The 21,016-nt window shown below is 42.9% G+C and overlaps 1 protein-coding gene across 5 annotated transcripts in view; it reads left to right on the forward strand.

The window, feature by feature from the left end:
• The window catches only part of pdm3 (pou domain motif 3), a 146,205-nt gene that overhangs the window by 16,346 nt on the left and 108,843 nt on the right, over positions 1-21,016 (forward strand). For 4 of the 5 annotated variants that reach the window (XM_043413808.1, XM_043413809.1, XM_043413810.1 and 1 more), the window contains exon 2: positions 164-465. In XM_043413808.1, the coding sequence (XP_043269743.1) occupies positions 164-465 (302 nt within the window). Of the gene's footprint in view, positions 1-163; positions 466-21,016 lie in introns of those variants that run through there. The other variant, XM_043413812.1, reaches the window with a different exon arrangement.

Consider the following 21,016-nt stretch of genomic DNA (forward strand, 5'->3'; position numbering starts at 1 on the left):
ATCCAATTTTTTACTCTGAAAACTTTTCCACCATTGCACGAAAGAACGCTCTGAACATTCGATTAGAATCCGGTTCTGCTCGATCATAAATTCATTCCCAAATACAGCTGTTTGCATACGTGTATAGACTGGGTCACGAATCATCGAAATTGTTTCCTTTCAGATCAAGATTCCTCGGGATGCTCGGTTGACATGGCGGAGGGTTCGGCCGAGGAGGAACAGAGCAGTACCGCTGCACCCGCATCACCGCCAGCCGATCTCCGTACTTTGAACACACAATTGACGACGCCCTATCATCACCGACATTTACAGCCACCACCGCGTCTTCATCCTCGCCATCAGTCTAACATGTTGGCTACTGCTGCACCATTGAGACACAGCCACAACAGCATGCTGTCCCATCAGGTTAATACGGAAACTGATATGGACGCTCCCTGCGAGCTGCCCTTGAATTTGAAGAATGAGGTAAGTCTTCGGTGCAATAATTCACTCACTCATTATCGTCGGATGGAAATTTCATAATTTATCGATAAAAGATATCGTTTTGGGGTTTTTGTTGGTACGACAAACTTTTAAGAACCATCTTGGAGGTAAGGAAAGACTTCTTTGTTGACATTGGATTTTGATTTGAGTATTTTACGATTAGGTTATTAGCGTGAAAATGATAAAATTTCAAAGAATCCATTACTGCGAGTTTTGCCGATAGTAGGATTCGGAATAGCTGGAAACTAGTGTAATTTGACGATTATCTCGTAGCTGGTACGCGTCCACTAGACGCGTGTTCATTTTACCGAACAGTGTGGACTTGTCAAACGAATCGTAAATATGACCGCAACAGTTTTAGTGACTCGGTGTGTACGACGGGGCGTACGGAGCGAGCGATAGCAGCAAATCCTGCTGTCGAGAGATACGCGTAGCGACTCTTGCTCTTCGCCATGTCCCGTTGTTGCAATCGCTCGCGGGACTACAGGCTCTTGCAAACTCGTGAATGTGGTAAATAGCGGAGGGGTTGTTTGCACTCAGCTTACGCGCCCACCTTCGGTGGACAACAGGCAGCCTTCACCGAGTCTCTGCTTGCGTATCGGACCAGCGGGAAAGGGAAAGAGCCAAATACTTCGTAAACATATAACTGTGGATGATTACATGAGTGAAGTCTTTGGCTGTGCAGGAACAGCTCAAAAAATGAAAACAAAGAACAAAAGTCGCGTTAATCTCTGCTAAACTAGGAAAGAAAAATCGCACAGAAATCTCTTCATTTATGCTATGGAGATGCTTATTAATATGTATAGGCATATATATGCCAGTAAGAAGCTTTAGATTTTCTCGAAAAGCAGTCTCATCCGTTCTCACGTTGATCCGTGTCCATCTATTACGCTATTATCCGCCCGGCAAACATGATATCTATCCTCTGACTGAGTAGACGTTGCCTACAGAGATGGAGACAGGGCCAAAAAATATAAAAAAATGCCCGTATGGAGTTAATGTCCGCAGTTCATGCACGGCTACCGTTCTCCTCGTATCTTTTATCGAGGCTGAAATATTTATTAATTTACGGGAAGAGACGAGATGGAGCAGGAGCAGGACAAGATGCAGGTAAAGGATCGAGATTCAAGTTGGATTAAAAGTAATCAGCTGCGATGTATAGTCTTTGGATTAAGCTTGGCTCGTAGTTCGAGCCATGGGGACTGTCTGTGAGAATAATGTGTAATAGACTAATCATCGGATCGGATATTTTTGAGACGATTCCTCTGTAATTATCTCGTATACAGACGTAAACGCGTTCGTGCGTTTAAAATCTCAAAATCAAGATCGTAGCTCGGGGGCTGAATGAAAGTTTGACTCATCGTGTGACGAGGATCATGCATGACAGAGAAAAAAAGGCATCGTCGCACAGGCATAAAAAGGGGAACGAGAAAGATGGGAAATAAAGAGAGAAGGAGCCCCGAGGCACATTCCATCTTGATGGTCCCGAGGCCCACCAGCATCACTCGTAAGTGCATCTGTCAAGAAAGTGATTGAAGGCAAACGATCGAGGCGTGGGCAAAGCCAACCTTCTTCAGCAACGTCATACTACCCAATAATAATGCATATCGTCGTTCAAAAGTCGCGCTTTCCTTATAAACACATGCGTATATATGTTACGCGTACATGTGTAGGAATGAAGGAGAGAAAAAAAGGAAAGCGAAAGGGTGTCTAGCGTTCCCCTTGGCCAAAGATCTCATTACCTCGGAGGCTCATTTCAGCGTCTCAATTGCGTTTCGATCGAATTTCACCAATTATGATTATTATAATCTTGCGTGATATGGGGTTCGCGCAGCAGGCTGGGATAAAGAAACGAGACTCTCTAAAGCGAGAGGGTGAGGAAAACGCGAACGTGCTCAATACCGTTTTAATCGTACGTCGGAAGAACGGAGAGACCTTCGAAGGGGTCCCTCCACAATCGAGTGTTGGGAATCCGGTTACTTTATCGCGTGCGGATATAAAAATATTTGTTTGCATTCGTCGTAATGACATTCGGTGTGAGCATGTAATAACCATGAGGCAGGTGCACTCGTTGTTTCATCTACAAATAAATAAACACGTGTAGACACACGTATAAAGTTTGATACAACGCACAAAAATGGCGAATATTAAAACATTTCATTTGATGGATCATTGTCTAAGACTGAGTATGTCGATGAAACATATTTTAAGGTAGAACGGTACCTCTTTTGCGGGATGGGCGGTGGTACTCTTATGCTTTAACATGGGAAGCCTCTCGTCTTACCAACTGCAAGCGAATTTAGTTTCTGCTTTTCAATTTACATGAAAAAATGACAATTGTGTACTTTTTGATGAAAAAAATAACTGTTTCAACCATAATGTTCTCAATTTTGACGAAAAAAGCTTCTTGTTTTATAGTACAAAATATCAAACATTTGCTTTGACAGCAGCAATCCAGGGTTATGGTCACAGATTTTGACTATTATCTGCTCTGCTCAAGCTCGAGGGCAAGATGTAAGTCGCACTGTTTATAGTATATAGCTAAACGAGAGTGCGTTGATCGATGCGACGTTGCCGCGTTTGAAGCTGTGTCCGCCAGAAGAGAGAGACAAACTTCGTCTATTAATTTTCTTGCAGATAAACGGTACGGTGAAATCAATGCAAATTTCACGAGAGTTATCTTGACAGTTGGTTTATATACTAGTATTCGTTTCATCAAAAAGTGGCTTTTTTAACAGTAGTTTATCAATATTTTTTTTTTTGCGTTTTTTACGCTTTTCCATAAGATCCGATGTAAAAAACTAGTTCAATTTTCTCAGAAACGGTATGATCCAACCCGTTAAATTTTCCCGAACAAATAGTTTTCACACTTACGAACGTATCTACCGATTAACATCAAAATCTCTCTTTTTTCATATATGGTACCGTTCCACTTGAACCAGTAGATCTGTAAATGAATAAAATATTCAGCGTTTCGCAGACTCACTCGTCTTCGTCAGCATCGCATTACGCTGCATCGTATATGCGTCTACAAACTGTTCGAAACCAACCGTATGCACAATAACACACGAGGGAACTGTGGCTCTTTTGACGGGTGGAAAAAGCAATATTCTTCGAGGAAAAAAAAACGCCGATAGATCCTCATAAAATATATATCTGCGGACTATATACAGGCATGGTCACGTCAACTTATCGTGTACCACGCGATACCGCGCCGCCATTCCAGCTTGTCGTGGTCACAGAGCCTATACTACCTGCAGAACACTCGATGATGTACACAAACGTAACTCAGGTATCGTTGCTGGTATACGACTGATGGAATATTTATCAATGGATTAATTTCGGTGATTGGCGAGAGGAAGCACACGGACAATCGTAGTGATCTCTTTGTACCGATTAAACCAAAAAGTACTTTTCAATCTGGACTTATTCTGTTCCTGCTTCAATTTTTTCCTCCCACTCGCTCTTCTATCTCTTTCTCACCTGATAGTAAAAACTAGACGAACACTCGCACCGATCCATGCAATCTGAGCATTTTTCGCGGAGTGTAGTAAAACATCGATCGCGTATGTATGTGTGTGTGGTGATGTTTCATACTTCAAAAGACCCGTGCGTTTTTTTCCATTAGTTTGGAATTTGATTAAATTGAAAATCTGTCAATTTAGGAAAAAGCATCCGACAGCTTATATTGACGTCGCGGACATTACATGTATGCATTTTTATATATGTATGTATACATGTGGTGAACGTGAAAAAGAACGGGAATGAGCGGGAGTTACGCCAGAGTCAACGGCGCTGCAGACCAACGATGGTTTATCCTGATAACCCTCTTGTCTGCTCATCGTGACGTCGCCGCGGTCGCACCTCCTCCTCCTCCTCCCCTCAACGACGACGTTCACTCTTTTTTCCAGAATTAATCACTGCTCCGCTACTGTCGTTGTGAAGTATAAAATGTACGGTTGCGTATGTGCTGCTCTTTAAGCGCGTCAGCCCCTCATTCTAGCTTTTTCATGCTGTTACAATCCTGCTGTCCTGTACTCCAGAGACTGCTGCACACATTGAAAAAAATAATAATCTATCTGGTAGCCGAACAACAGTATAAGAGTTTCAGAATACTCCTGTGAATGAATTCGTTAATGTAAAATTCATTCGATGTATTCAATTTCATGCATGAATGTACAAATGAGTAGAGATCTGGCTTGTCACAAAAAAAAAATAATGACGAAGCTGAAAGACGCTTCATCATCATTTATTTTCCGCTTGTAAAACCAGTAATTCTATTTCCGTTCCATTCTTAACGAGTTTTCGAGAAATCATTTGAAAGATAGCGACGATATTCAATTGTCGCTCTTCCATGTTGTACGTACATGCGTCCCAAGAAGGGGTGACGTCCACGCGGTATTGTGCCTCAACCGAAAACAGAGAGGGTTCTTAAAAAAATGATCGAAAATAACATAATCTTCAAATGTGATAAGATGTGTATAGGATATCGTGAAGAAAGCAATAAGACGAAAATGGTCAAAGAGAAGACGTCATAGGCACTGCAAGTTTGGACGTAGAATTCCGCAGCTCTGTTCAAAGTCTCTCTGTGTCGTTTAACACAGAGTTTTGAAGGGACATGTGGGTCTTGGCTAAACTAATGGTGAATTTAATTTCGTACTCTATCCGGCCAAAGATCAAGGAGCAACTTGAGATAAAGCCTGTGGTGTCTCACTGCCCCCTACCTGTCATGAATCCAAGCGGTTTGCTATGAGCCGACGGTTACGATGTTCGTCTCGGTTTCACTCTTCTACGACGCCATGTGTAGCGTTTGTCGTAGAGACCAATGTCACCACGGCGTGCGGGCCCTCTCTCAAAGTAGTATACTGCTGTTACTACTCTGGTCCTGCTGCTCTATTACCTACGAAACTCTACGAAACTCTGGCGAGAACTCTACCGCGTGGAGAGAGAGAGGGAGTATAGTATCCAAGGGGAAGAGTGGAAATAGCGAGGCCAAAGGCAGCCTGCCTCTCACACATTGCCAGAACTCCCTGGCGGTGCCAAATAACAATGTTGAATCTCATAAACAAGGAGACAAGACAAATACCCGTTGGCCAGTGTAGCCCCGGGGGCGCGGAGTGGACAGGGTCCGTTCCACCACTGCCTAGCCACTGCCTCAGTCACCCTTCATCCTCCTCCTTTCTCTCCTCCTCCGGTCACCCGGTGCGAGACTCTGCTGGTAATTTCACGGTGTCTTGCATCCCTGAGCGAACCCTTGGCCGAGTCGTAGCCCCCGTCGTGCACCTCTGTTTCTCTTCTCTCTCCTCTGCTTGAAACTGCTTCCTGCGTCGAGTCCTTCTCGACCTACTCCTAGTTGAGCCCAGCAACGCCACGTACAATCCATTCACTTTCTGACTATGGATTCGCACATTCTAAGGATTGCTATATCCGTTAGCAAATGCCTTTGCATCTTCCAGCAATGTATTCTCTATAGTTGCTGATCTAAGACGTCATACAGGCATGAAGGGTGGCTTCGCATCATCATTGAGTGAAGCGGATTGTAGTATGAGTCGATGGCATTGGACTTCTTATGAGGACATTTTTAGGCGTTTAGACAACATGAGAGCTTGGTTGTTCTAACCGTCGATGAGAAATCACTTGTTTGAAAAGCTCTATGAGTTTCTATCCAAATCGTGGAGAACTCGATTGCACGAGCTAAGCGAATTAACGATGACCGATGTTCTGCGAGACGCGTAACTATCGTTCTTTGTAAAGCACGGAATTCTGGAAGAAGTGGTTAAGGTCCAACTCGATTGGAAAATACATAGTGTGGTTTAATACAGAAAGGGTTGCCAAACCATTAGTCGTCCTCCCTGAGCATCCTCCTACACCCCTCAGACGTAAATTTGTCTACGATGACCAAAGGGTCTGGGCGCGATGGACACACTCCGACAAATTACATCGACGACAACTTAGGACTGGGCGAGTCGTGGCTGCTTGAAAGTTTTTCCTTCGTCAACCGCGACGACGACGACGACGACGATGAAGGTGAAGATGGAGGTCCGAAAGCGCGGCGAATCATAAATCAAATTATCCGGAGAGATTAGATTTCTGTTTGGCTATACGCGCAAGTCCAAGAGTTTCAAACGTAGAGGCTACCTCTCCCTCGTCTCTAGTCAAGGGTTGTGTATAAGGGTGCCTAGCGAATCGAGGCTTCGGTTCGGAGGACCGAAGCTTTTGGTCTCCTCATCAGTCCTTCCTCAGCATCTCCGTCTCTCAAGCTTTTCACCCTCTCGTACCGTCTTCCTTCCTCGTTTCGAGCCAAGGCCCTCTCCTTCGCGGTGGTGCACTGCAAGGTCCAACATTAGTTAACGATTAATCAAGGCGCTTGTAGCTCAACATATATCATTAAACTAGTTAGCGAAGTAGGGTCGGCCAAGTGTGCTGACCACTGGCTACCCACCCTTCCTCTCATCCGCCATTCGCCTACCCTCACCCACTTACCACCCTTTCTCGCCCAACGGCTCAGCCACACCGCTCAGTAACAATCCCCAGCCTCCCCGTCGGAACGACCACCCCGTTCGCGCGTCCTTTGGCGAAACTGGTCGCACGGTAAGCGTCCCACTTTGGCGACGTGCTCACGTACCGAACAAAACTCTTAGAGACTCCCAGCAATTTTAGCTCCACTGACTAGAGCTTTTCCAACTGTCTACTACCACTACTCCTTCGCTGTTCACTTATAGTTCTTCGACTCCTCCTTGAGGTCTCTCCTGTTTCACCTTCCTTTCGTTCACGATCGAGCTACCCGTCAGAATTTTGTTGAAACAGTGTAACGTTTGTCTTGAACTTATACTATTAGGACGAAGTTGCAAGGAAATTATTTATCATTTGAATAATTATAAAACATGTCTTACGTTAAAGGAGCCTCAGAGAACTGTGCAGACACTGCGTTTTGTTTGGGTTTTGTTGGTAAGTAACATGTGAAATTAATTCCGACTACTTTGGTGAGTGAACAAAGAGAAGTTTCGCTGGTACAGGCGCCCTTCATTGGGACAGCCCAACTGACCAAAGCATAGCTTTACCCTTTTCTTCCTTGCTCCATGTCCGTTACCGTTTTGCTCCCTTCACTTGGTCATCATCCCTGCTCCTGTGTAGTAGATATAAACTGCAAAGCAAATCGTCTTGGCTATTCAGGATCACTAGTTCACTGCTAACTATCGCGTTACACTCCGTTTTCGCATTCAAGCTTGTACATTTGATACGCGTGTACACCCTCGTCCGCATACGGTGTTACCGAACTTCCGTAATTATTCATAGAGAGGCCCTAATTGATTTGAAATAAATTTCATAGAAATGTTGGCAGTTTCCGAGCTATTTGCACACCAAGTCCTGATACATATTGCCACAAGTTTTGGGATTGTACACCACCCACCGCCAATAAGTTCACCCTCCTAGGTTGCTCTCTTGTGACCTTCTCGGATCTCCTCGAGTTTTAACCATTGCTAGAGACGCCGGGCCGCCGCTCACGATATAGCCTCCCGTGTGCCCGCGGGCGCCCCTTATAAATCCTGCAGGACTCCTGCAGGCACTAATGTACGACTGTTTGCGGGTATAACTTGGCCCCGACACGAAGGATAGGGGATGGTATTTCCAGTACATGCTAAGCCAGGCTAAAGGCCCGCCAGACCGAGCCATTCCTCACCGCCCTACAGACTTGCAGCACCTCGGCCCTGCCTAGAACTCGCTCCCTCTTTACGTCGACCCTAGCGCTTGTCTTTGCTTCTTATCCCTAAGCAAACGTGGTCAGCGCGAGGAAGGCCCGGATTTATTGATGGATTTATGACTTCTTACATCTATCCGATGGTTTATCTTCTTGCATAGTAGTATCAGCAAATGTCTCAACTATTACTCTGAAAAATTGGACGTTTTGAGAAAAAATATTGAATCGATTGAATTTTGCGATTACCAAATCGTCTCATTGGATCAATAAAAAATGCAAGTACCACTGCCATTTGAGCACCACTGTACATCCTGGAAGATAGTATTAAATCGTAGTCTCACTCCTACCAGTGGTTTGGACAGACTTGTACCTGTGCCCGGGAGCGAACTATACAGAGCAGTGTCCGGCGGTGTCGTCGGCAAACGTTTGCTCCCTAAACAAACTCTCTACTACCCGAACCTCTACAATTTCTCTTCTCCTATTCTCAGATACCACTAGAGAGACGTTCTATTTTACTTTACAAATGAGATGGTCATCCTAAGCAGAAAATGGGAAGGGAACGGTATAGAGGAGGAACGGTTCAACCTCCGTATATAACACTCGAAAAGATTCGACGTGAGCATACATTAATGCATTCCACTCGATATGAGAGCATTCGTTAGCATCATTTTTGTTTCACCTGACTCAGAATAGAGTAATTTGGATCACTTGTAAAACCATGTTGTATTACGTTAAATAGAAATACAGTCTGGAGTTCCAACATCTTGTTGGAATCTGCTAAGCTTCTCGCATATTTCTCAGCTGGCTGATTCCTTGCAGTTATTAAAGGATATAACACGAGGATGGCTTGAGCTTGGTTGAGGACGTCCTAGTGAAGTTGGTACTCTCGGACACTGGTCAACATTTAAACCACATCGCTCCGCGTTTCAGTGGGATGTGTTTGCCAATGAAGGGGTTTCTGTTCCCGAAGGACGACGAGAAACGCGGAAGGCGGGAGTTAGCGAACGGCGTCGTGAGTTCCACAAGCACAAGCATTGGAGCAGTATAGTGTAGCCGGTAGCAATGTCCAAGAATAAGATAATCCCCCAGCACACACCGCAACCCGTTCTCGTCCTCATCCAGCACTCAGTATTAATGTTTGCTCGTGATATCTGTTACCAGACGTTACCAGTACATATAACTGGATTCTCTTGCGGAGAGAAGAAGAAAGAGAAAGAGAAAACGAGATAGGAAACCGTATAACAGATGTAGCAGGAGTGCAACTGAGACAGTGCCAGCTAGTTTCGTAGTCGGTATACCTATTCGAGCTTACGCCATGTTTGGATATTAGCTGACCACTGAGATTAGGAACTTCCTTCGACGTGGAGTCTCCCGCTTGTACCCGCTGCTCACCCGGCGTGGTCCACTCCATCCCTCCTCCGCTCATTCCCCTGTCATCCCCTCGAACAGAGTCGTCTCAGTACATTCACTCGAACCTACTACAGGTCTCTCTACCAACGTTAGTTCATCCAAGTTCATCGGTAATAGAGAATACGGAAGCAAATTGCAAGCTCGCGGTCGACCAATTTGCCGCCCATGGTCAAGGAGCCCGTTTCGCTACGGCACTTGCCAATACATGTATATCCCATCTAAGCAAATTTGTTGAACGGCCAAGTCCGCGAGTTTCGTTAAACTTGTTCAGGACACGTGAAACTAAATTTATATAACCTATTGAACTTGGTGGAAAACTTCATTTTCAGCTTCATCCTAGCTCCATCATCATCGTTGTCATCAGCATCATCATCAACAGCGGACTTCAGTATGTGTTTTTACGATAATACTTGTAACATGACGATCGCGGGAGTGCTTTTAAGAGGACTCTCAACGTACCAAGTGAATTTATTGTTCATCGTAACACGGTGGTGAGAGCGATGACACACTGACATTACACTGCATGACGAACTGCTCGTTTTTGCTGCTGCTGTTGCTGCTGCTGCTGCTGCTTTTACTGTTGTAGGTTTGTACGAAGCTGGTCTCTTGCGCGTGCGTTCAAAACTCGTGGTCAACGTCAGAGCAGAGGTGAAAACGGAAAGGGGAGAGAACAGAACAAAAAACAGAGAGAGAGAGAGAGAGAGAGAGAGAGAGAGAGAACTTCGAATGTGCTCGGCTTATCCCACATATTTACATTGTCCGACGTTGTAATTAAACCTTCGTGCGTGGCATCGACCGTGGCAAATTCTGTTCATTTAACGACTTTTGCTACGGTCTTCTCTCGCCTCATCGTCGTTCATCCTCTTTTCTTTCGTGCAGCTTGGTCATTTCTAATATGCTTCTTCTCGTAATAAGACGTGCTCTGACCAGGGAACACGTTTTACGATGATTTGTATGTTTTCCAACCATTACCCTCTCTGGTTCGACGACCGTTTGAATATTCGTTGTTATCCGTGTTTTTCTATCATCGAATCAAATGATATTCAAAAGTTCAAATGATTGTACAAAGATAGAATCAATCCAGGCAGTTGTTCGAGTAGGATTATTACTATCTCCGAGTCGCTTCCCTTCGCTTTTCCGTTGAGCTTGTCGAGTTTCAACGCAGATACAAAGCAGCTGTTCACGTGGAAGCCTGTGCAGGGGAATAACAAGATCCACGGTCAAAATCGTAGCTGCGACGTGCTACTTATGCCACGTACCGTTTGGGACCGATACGACATTGGACGATGGGGGAAACGTTTCATCGAGTCGTTATCAGTTCTCCTTGTTGCTGCGAGGCGCAGTTGGCAGATTATCGTAGGCCGCCCGCCTTCTCCCTAGCGATAGTGGTGTTGCCTGGCGGTTTGAGCTTTAGCCTACAGTCTGGTATACCGAATGGCTCTTCAGGATCGTCCGACCGTTTGAGTATTCCTGATCCTTCCTCGTAATTTCGGTATCCTTGAGAGCCATGCCATTGCTTTTTCCTACCCCTCCAAAATTACATCTCAAATCTTTTGTCGAGGAAACATTGATTAATCTATTTGCAGCGTTGATTTCATTGATCCAGACTATACCCAAAATAAAAAGGTCGTCAATGTCTGCACGCATATATAGATAAGCACGTACATTCCAAATATAAATCCGACTGAAATTCGTGTCAATCTCATGACTTTGTATTAGCCTTGCTGATGCGAGAGAGATTCGAGCCTGGACGATGCATGTTTCTCCGCAGGTCATAACATCGACTAAGACTCGTTCGGTTGCGCATCGCGCGACAGTGTAATCTAACGATAGTGCATGAGCTGCTTTACATTTACCAACATTTCGGTGATAAATTTGAGCACATACCGATTCGTAGTACAGTAGCGAAGAGCTAGAGAGCCCAGTGAGACGAGAGAACGACTCACGAAACAATGGATAACATCGGAGGAAAGAGATGGAAGAGGATACACCGTGCAGGGGTTGCTTCCTCCTGAGAGGAGAAAGTGAGAGGAAGAGGCATATCTCTAGATTCTCTCTAGTCACTATCTCGAGGCTTGCCCGGATCTATCTTTTATTAGCATCCCGTAGAAGCTATTTCGTATCTCCCCCCCCCCCCTGCCCCTCCGCCCAACCTCCCCCCGTCACCCTGCCTGCCTGCCTCCCTCCCCCCTTTATTCTCTATATCGTCCTAAACCATCGTGGTAGAAAGGAGTTTCTCTCGGAGACCGAGCACGACCAACTACCCCCTCCAAACTGTACTGAGCTCTTTCGTACTTTACCATAAAGTAGTAGTTGTAGTCGTTCATATATTAAATACATTCCCCCGCCTATATATATTTATGCATACACTGTACACGCTACATCGAGCCACACCAAGTGTAGGAGTACCAACAGAAGTGCGTATTTACGAGCGTTCCCGTCCATAAAGCAACCTCGCGCCTGATTTTGATACATTCTCCGAGCTGGGCACTATCTCACGCGCGAATACGACCTACGTAGCCATATACTCTCGGGGATTTATGGAGATGCCGTTGCCCGCTTGCGAGAGAACTTGCTGGTGCACTCTTGCCCTCTCGACGTACATCGACGAGCAAGACAACGACGACGACGATCGTATTATGGTCTCGTTTTTTTTTTACTCCTTTCTCGATCATTTATTTCTGATATCCTAATACAGTGCCGAACGTTGAGTGTATTTTGATTCTGGTTTTACAGTGGGTAACAGTGATATGGCAGCCCCATCGAAGTGAATGATGCCTGCGTCTGCCACCCCGATTGCTAATCAACTTTTTCCAACCCCCTTCACTCATTTCCCATACGACGAAATCGATATACAGACTGAAATTTTTTCGATGTTTTACAATCCTCAATAAAATCGAATTCCAGGCTATACGGTATGTGTGTGTGTACGTGTGTGATCCTACGGATAGAGGAGGGAATACTATATAAAATCATTTTTCCTGCGTTTGATATATCGACGTACAATTGCGTCTATGTAAAGCAATCCGGAATGAAACGGCCCATCGATGGTTAAGATCCGTAGGGAAATACGGGTCCCGAAAATGTATACATTAAACATAGGAGAAAAAAATATTAACGATCCTCGGTTTGACCGGGCTTGCTTATGCGTGAATAAATGTATATGGATGAAATGTATGCGAAGAGCAAAAGGGTGACCGATTCACTTGACGATGTGCCCGTGCGCACATGTATTCATAAAGCGGAGATGGGCAAAGGGAACCATTCGTCCGAAGCTTCAGGGTGCTATATAGGCTTCAGCTACCTCCCTATGATTCCCCTTTCTATACGCGCCTCTCACGCCTATATCTATACATCGTAATCACAATATTATGCTGAAATTGGGAGGGTCGAGTTTCCCATTTCTATTTTAATGACTTCTGGGATTTCAACGTTGTATACTGGTAAAAAGACTGCCTCCCTCCATCGACGAAAGTATGCACCAAAAGCGGTGTCAAGTATCAACGAAAAGAAATGACCGATTCGTGGAGCTGAAAAAAATTTCGTTCCCGTTTAATTGTACTCGTATCCAGGAATGATAAAAATTGATAATTAATGCTTGAAAGATAAATTTGTGAGTACTTGAAACTCCGGCTCTTATCATTTGTTGAAAGATCATTAACGAATTAGAGAAATGTTTGGGGGTGAAGGACCAAAAACTTTCCTAAAATAACCCTATCCCATGGACACAGCCAGCAGCTCCACTCTAATGAACATTTTATCAGGATAGTTAATCTTTTACCATCACAACTTTTTGAAAGCTATTTTCTAATTTTTATGAATAGTTCCAATCATAAATAAAAAAACGATTGTATATTATTGGAAGCTGCGACTCATTGACGTATGAAGAATCAATTTATCTCTTTACTCACCTTCGGTGATCTCTGCTAGGGCTTCGAAGGATGTTGAAAAGATAGTGCGAGTATTGGATAGTCTACGCAGTTGCGAAAACTTTTAACCTCGAATTAATCACCGGAAAATGGTGACTACGAATAAGTCTCTTCTTATTAAATTGCCGGTGCCGCAAATCATTTTGGTCCACAGAGGAACGCGACGGTCTCGCTTTTACGAAAAGGCACAACCCTTAACATACTTTGCCCGTTCCTCTCTTCCTTCCTACCGCACTTCTGTCGTGGCCGCAAAAGCAATTATTGGGAACCAGGCTGCTTCTCCGCTGGCATGGGTAATTATTATGTCGCTGATCATCGTAACTCTCATTGATATATACAGACCTAATACTCCTCATATTTTGTTGAATATGTACACCGTATTCTGCGACAAGTTGACAAGCACGTGATTCAAGCTGTCCCAGCGTTCGTTCGAGTTTCTCAATTTCTGTTTTATTTGTTGGTCGGTTTACCTCTGCATTTTAAACTCCACTTGACTTTCAATTTTCATAAACTTTTGTGTCTATTTTCGTTTTTTCTATTTTCAATTACATTCTAATTCTATTTTCTGTTGACAAAAACTTTACATTTTTTTATTGCTTCATTGTTCATTGCGTCTAATTTGTCCTTCATTGGGGTCAGTCGATTGGTTTTTTGGATTGAAAATATATCGAGAAATTTCGAGAAAGTCGATGGCTCGTTGTTTCAGCTTAAAACTTCCTGTGTATAATATGTTATAGCGGACGGAGGGCAGGGAGAATATAACGGCCGTCAACCACTCGATTTGTCGACAGTCATTTCGAAGTTTTGATGATCTCCCTGCTCGCGGTGCAGCCTGCACGTCATCAGTTTTGGTAAAATAACTAAAGTCCATTCACTCCTCGTTACCACATACCATCATACGATCGGTTAGCCGCAGATCTTTGAAATTCATTTATATGTCCCGTTTGTCAGAGTTATGTGCACGAATGTACTGACAATCAAATGTTAAATAAATTCAAATAAATATAAACATCGGACGCCATGAGTGGAACAATTCGAAAAGTGGGTGGAAATAAAACTGCTAGGGAAATTCGTAACGAATCGGTGCAGCATGAAAAGGTAATTAAAAACGGTGAAAAAATCGTTTACAGTCGAGCAAGAAACCGTAGTTACACCATTCCTCGTTTGGAAGGGTCGTTTTTGAAATATTTTCGCAGCACAATAATCGCACTGTGGAAAAAACACAACCGTCCGCTAGCAAACAAACCAGAAATCATATCGATTCTAATTCCCAAAGGTATTTGAATACATTGACTATTTTTGTTCAGTGCCGAATGCTCGAAATACCGTGAAAAAATGCAATATCGTTGAATCTCGAGAATTTTTTGTGTAATGCTTTTATTCGAACACTCAACCACATCTGGTCTGAGTGCAAATGGCATTATGCGCCGTTGAATCGAAGTCAAAGAGGTCTGTCAATCTTTTTTGCAACGAGCTTTTACGCCCTTTTGATTCTTCATTCGTTCATATTTTTAAGCGGTGCGTGTGCGTCCTGATTCTTTTTTGTTCGTCGATCATACGTCTCTCGTCATTCAATCGAAATCGTCCAGTTCGATAAATATAAATCTATCTATGTATATATCTACTGTGTACTTTGGACTCTGCATGCATTTTTAGTCTCGCCGCTCTCACACCACAGGTCCGAATACAGAAGCTGAAAATAAAATCTCCTCCCCTGCTCTCATTCCGTTTACGAGGCAATTTTTATGACATCCGTACATTTTCGTACCTAATTCGGGGGAAAGAGAGCGAGAGAAAGAGAGAGAAGGAGAGAGCAGCCGGTGCGAATGCGATTCCGAGGCGTGACTTTTAACGGTCATGCCACGTTACGTCGCACCTATCGCATACATAACTTTTCTATTATGAAAATATAATCGGAACGTTTTGCCAAGCGAAAAGAAAAAAATTTGCGTTCTGCGACCTCATCATTCCTCCTTTACTCTCTCGTTATAAGAATAAAATAATTAACCATTTGTTTCTCCTCTCGCTAAAACAACTACGTAACAACAATTCAATTTGAAAAAAACACATTCGAGTAGTTTCTTCGAGAAATCCTTAAAATACTATAATTGTAAAATCCCATTTTTTCATCCAAATATTCAACGATGAATTTCCGTCGCAAAATTTCGTTTTCAGATTCACAATTATCAACATTATAACAGCCTGTGGGTAAATCCAAAAACGAATGTTATTCGATTCTAAATATATTTTTGTATTAAGCACATTCATTTTCATTTCTACCGCACGCTTCATTAACATGATTGCGTGAGGTATAAAAAGCAAAATATATTCACCAGGCAAATTTTTATACGCAGATGACCAGAGTTTTCAGTCCACCTGAAATTCTTTTGCAAGATGAATCCCGAAGCTAGTCAATAGAAATTGAATTCCAGTGCACGTGCGATAAATAGCGGTGTTGTAATTACGCGTCATGCACATATGTGAACGCGTATACACAAATACATTTATTCATCAATTCACATATTTATGCACAGCCTCATATAGCCAAACGTATATACAGAAATGTATCACACGATGCATGTAGAAGAGCATGATGATTCCCTGATGGATTCTAGATACCTCATTACAGCGCTATTGACCTGAATCTCTTATTATTCGTCGGCGCAGCAGTGTATTATCAGCCAAGTATCTACGGACTACGGGTGGGACTATCCAGCAGCCTTTCTCTCTCTCTCTCTCTCTCTCTTTCTCGCACGCCGTCTCGCAATTCGTGCGGATATATACGAAACATGCTATAATATCCTCATCTGGAAATCCCACTCCGGAGCTCATTACACGAATACCCGTATGAAAATAATCATTACACATCTATTGAGGAGTGCGAGACGAGAGGGCCAATTTTATATTCCGCATATGATATGCCTCCGGTGAATGCGAGTCTGATGACGATTAGTAGCCCTTGGCATCCTTAATGATCAACCGGCAGCAGAGCCCACTCGATGCGTGGGTGTGTGCATGACTCTCTCTCTCTCTCTCTCTTTCTCGCTTTCCGGATCTCTTTATGCTTATTCATACGGCATGTATAAATAAACGAATTTACATTTCTCGCTCATCTTTTCATCGTATCGCAACAAGTAAATATTATTCCAATTTCCCATGCAGTGTGTGTAATGAGCTTATGCGATTTACGTTTAATTTTGTTTGGGTTTGGTATAAAAAGGAGAATCAAAGAATTTCAATTGTTGGCTGGAGGTGTGAAAAAATTTTATGCCAAGTTCATCAGAGGGGGATTTTAATCTCACTAATTTTTTCTCTTTCACAAGAATGAATGAGATTATAATATTTCTTGTTTTTTTTTGTCAATTTTATAACGCGCGGAATAAAACTAATACGAGGAAAAACATAAGCATTCAGGGGGAATATTCCATGTGTCGTTCGTTATAATTTATTACGTTGATTTAACGTGTACAATTAATCGAGTACTCAATCTCCAGGCCGGAGAAAAGTGAGACGAAGCAGAGCAATGGAATGAAAGTAAGCAGAGTGAAAAGCAAAATGAAGAAAAGAATAAATCGGCATTTTATTATGTGGATGTTGAACGTAGCTCAGCTCGGATTTATAAAAGCAAATGAGAATATACGAGTGAGAGTGTTCGTTGTAAACGTCGACAAGTCGCGTATGTGCTACTTTGATCACGGGGTAGTTGGTAAGGGTTCGGTTGGATGAGAATATAAAGAGAGAAAAAGTCTTGGTGTGTATATAGGCACACATAAATAGACGGATTAAAGTGAGACGAAAAGTGAGAGTCATCCGAGTCCTGTCGACTCCGTATCACGGCTGTCAGGATCCCATTTCTGTGACTATACACACGTGCATCTGTGTGTCGTCAGTGCGCACTAAGCGTATAGCAGTAATCGCGGTTAAAGGCTCAGATGAAAAGAGAGTGGAAAACCGAATAATCGTCCAACGCCACGACCCCCGATGTCGGTTAGAACGAGCGCCAGGCGAAAAGAGAAAAAGACGAGAATGCGAGTCAGGATGAGAGAGAAAGAGAGGGAGAAGAAGAAAATCGTCGTACCGGTGGAGTTAGCAGGTGGAATAGAGAATCGCGTGGGGGTGTGAACAGGTTGAATGAAGAAGGTGCATCACATATACGTATATCAAGCTACATGTATACACAAATGTTCGAAGCAGAGAAAGAGGGTAGAGAAAAGGATAAAATGGACCATCCGACTGACAGAAATTTACATCCTACCGGTGCGCAATCTGCGTGAGTGAATTGTGTCGTGTTACCGTCCGGAGAATTAGATCCGGAAAATCCGTAATAATTACTCGAGCGACGGGTACCGAAGTATCCTCTTGTTTCTCTCTCTCTCTCTCTCTCTCTCTCATTCTTTTTCTCTTCTCTTTACGTCTCTTTGTAGTTGCTTCTCATCATTCTCCACCTACTCTTTGCATACTCCCTCCTTCCACTTGTCAACGCTCTTCTTTACGCTCTCCATCTTTCTCTCTTTTTATCTCTTTCCAGCAGTTCACCTCCCTCCTCGTGTCCCTCGTTTGCCCCTTATTCACTTCACGTCTCTTTTGCGCATTCTCTTATTTTCTCTATTTTCTCTTCTTCCGCATCATGGACACCCGACAAGGCGTAAAACACAAAAATAAATAATGGCCTCTCGGAGTCGTGCACTCTCGACTCTCTTCCTCCTGCTCCCACTGCTCCTCCTCCCTCCCGCCGGTGCTCCTATTCTTTCTCTCTTGATTCTTCTATTCTCAATCGCACAGAAAACGCATCTCTGGGACTGACAAGAAATAATGGAGGAAATGTGACATAGATTTTGTATTCGAATTGATCTCTTACGATCACGACAAGCTGCGAACTTGTTTCCCCGCCCGCACTCTGTCGCATATTAATGGCGTACAAACGCGTTCACTCTTCTTTTCTCTGCGACCATCCTTTGTCGTGCTATTTTTTTTCTTTCAACCGAACGCTCACACGATGTTTGCGGTTTGAAAGTCCGGATTCGTTTTATCGCAATTACTTTCAATGTTAAGCAAACGGTTGTTCCATCTTATAATTATCGAAATGCCAGCTCAATAAATTTAGTTTGATGCGCATAAATTTGTCTCAAATACATTTACATTGTTGCTTATACTCTTTGTTTTTACCGCAACCGAGGACTGTTCTCACCACTATTTATGACGATGGAATAGAAAATTGTTCATTTATCTCACGAATATAATACACATTGTCAAAGTAGACGTACGCTTTTTGCACGATCTTTCGCTCGACATGCATTCAAAGTCATTGTAATAGCGATTGTGAAATGTGCATGCTCGATCGCTTCGTATTATATTAGCATGCTGAAATTTCTTACCTTCCCCGATTCATTAAAATATTTCTCTCCGTTGTGTACACCAGGAATTCCTCAATGATTGTACCAAGCATTATAACAATTCGCATTCGCTTTTAACTAGAAATAGAAGTCGGTGATTAACTGCGAGATTTTCCCACGACGATGATGTCAAATACTTAGTTTCTACGATATTGAGAAAAGTGGTGGAAATTTGGATCGCAATTTTTTCGGGTTTTTATAGGTTCTTGGCGTATAGGTTTTTTTTTTTATAGAACTATAGTTCTTTTATAGACTTGGTGTACAATATTTTTGTACTTTTGAAATATCCTTGAAACAATACCGAAAAGTTCTCTGAGTTATTTGCATCTATCCTAAAAACATTCCCGAAAACAATGGACTTTTTTGACCTTCTAAAACACGACCTCCCTTAATTTATCAAATTCTATTGAAATTTATGTATTTATACAAATCATAGGGACTATTCTGTCACTTTTGTAGCACAAGGAACAGGCTAAATTTATTGAATTTTCACTATTAATAAAATCAGGCCAAAAGTTACGCCACAATTATTGGCTGTTAACTCAAAAGTTGAATTAGGCGAATTCTGCACAGTTTAATTGAGTTCGAAGGATATTTGGAAAGTAGAAAACTCATATTTATTTCATCTACCAAATTGATACCGACACCGGGTGTATATATTTGATGCGCATCGATAGACAACCGTTTGCTTGAGTATATATGCTGACTAGGACAGTATCGCAATGCAACGAGGCATCTCTGCGTTGTTCGCCTACCTGTTTAGATCCATCTCCACGTAATTACTTCACTTAATGCCTCATGATTTATGCGTTACTCCCATGCGAATTAGGTGAATCGTGAGAGCAATGCAAACCCACGTACAGGGTGTTAAACGACCTATCGTGTAAACACGTAATGTACAATATCGCCATCTGATACGAATCCGTATGACAGGTTAGTTAAGAACCCACGTTGAGCAGCTTCACAATTACATTTTTCTTGTAAAAAAAAATTCATCAAAACTGCATTTTTTGCCAGTATTTGCCAGCAAAAAACGAAATTCCGATAAACGCTTCGTTTTCGTCGTTAACGATTCGTCGTAGCTTGTCATTATTCATTAAAGGTTGAATCTTTGATTCGACGAAAAAAAATCCACTGCATAATTCAATGTAACGAATCGGAAGATTCTTCGCGCAACATTTTTACAATCTATCGAGCGAAGAATTAATTAACTGCTCACTCCTTTCTGGAGCGGTTGACTCCCGGTGTGTTGACACCGTGTAAATATGTAATTAGATCAAAGAGGAAAACACAGGAATCCGATAGCTGAAGATTTTTTTATTTACAATTAATCATTTACGACGATAGAGTATCGCTCGTCGTTCTTTGACACGATGGAATGTTCAGATAAGCGAATACCTTACAAAGAGCATTCGTTTTATCTCGTTACGTGAGAATGACTACGATAATATTTTATAGAATATTTACAACGTCGACAAGCTCTGTTAAACATTTAATGATGCTCCAAAACGATCGATCAGTTGTATCCATCGATGATGCTGTGTGGCTTGCGGCCCCACGAGAGAGCCCGATAATATCAATTCTCACCCCACCTATACATCTCGTCATCTCACTTCCTCTTTCCTTCTCTTTCTCTTTTACTCCTCCATACCTAAATTTACCCTTTCCAGTAGTAGCGCGTTTTCTCCCCAGTATATGTTGCACACACAGTATAAGCCAACCATAGTCCGACTGATGCTCGTATCGGCCACGCGAAAGCTTGTACTTCGTACACATACAACCTACACCCACGCACGGGTGGTATATTCCCACCACGCTTGGCGATGCGTTAATGGCATCAAAGAGCTTACACGTGGAGTCACGTGATTCTCTCGTGGAAAATCTCCACTTATCCGCCACCACCGATAATGTGTAGTTTAATATACAAAGTGTATACACCATTGAATGATTATCACCAAAGTTGTGAATCGATATGGACGATGGAGAGTATTTTCAAAATTCGTCCATCCTCCTTGGTCTTTCCATGAACTGGTGAAACAGTGTGGTGGGTCATCTGGCTGAAGGTTACATGAAGTTATTGAACGAAGTCATCGATTGAATTT

Source organism: Venturia canescens, chromosome 3 (assembly GCF_019457755.1).
Source record: "Venturia canescens isolate UGA chromosome 3, ASM1945775v1, whole genome shotgun sequence".
Classification (NCBI taxonomy): domain Eukaryota; kingdom Metazoa; phylum Arthropoda; class Insecta; order Hymenoptera; family Ichneumonidae; genus Venturia; species Venturia canescens.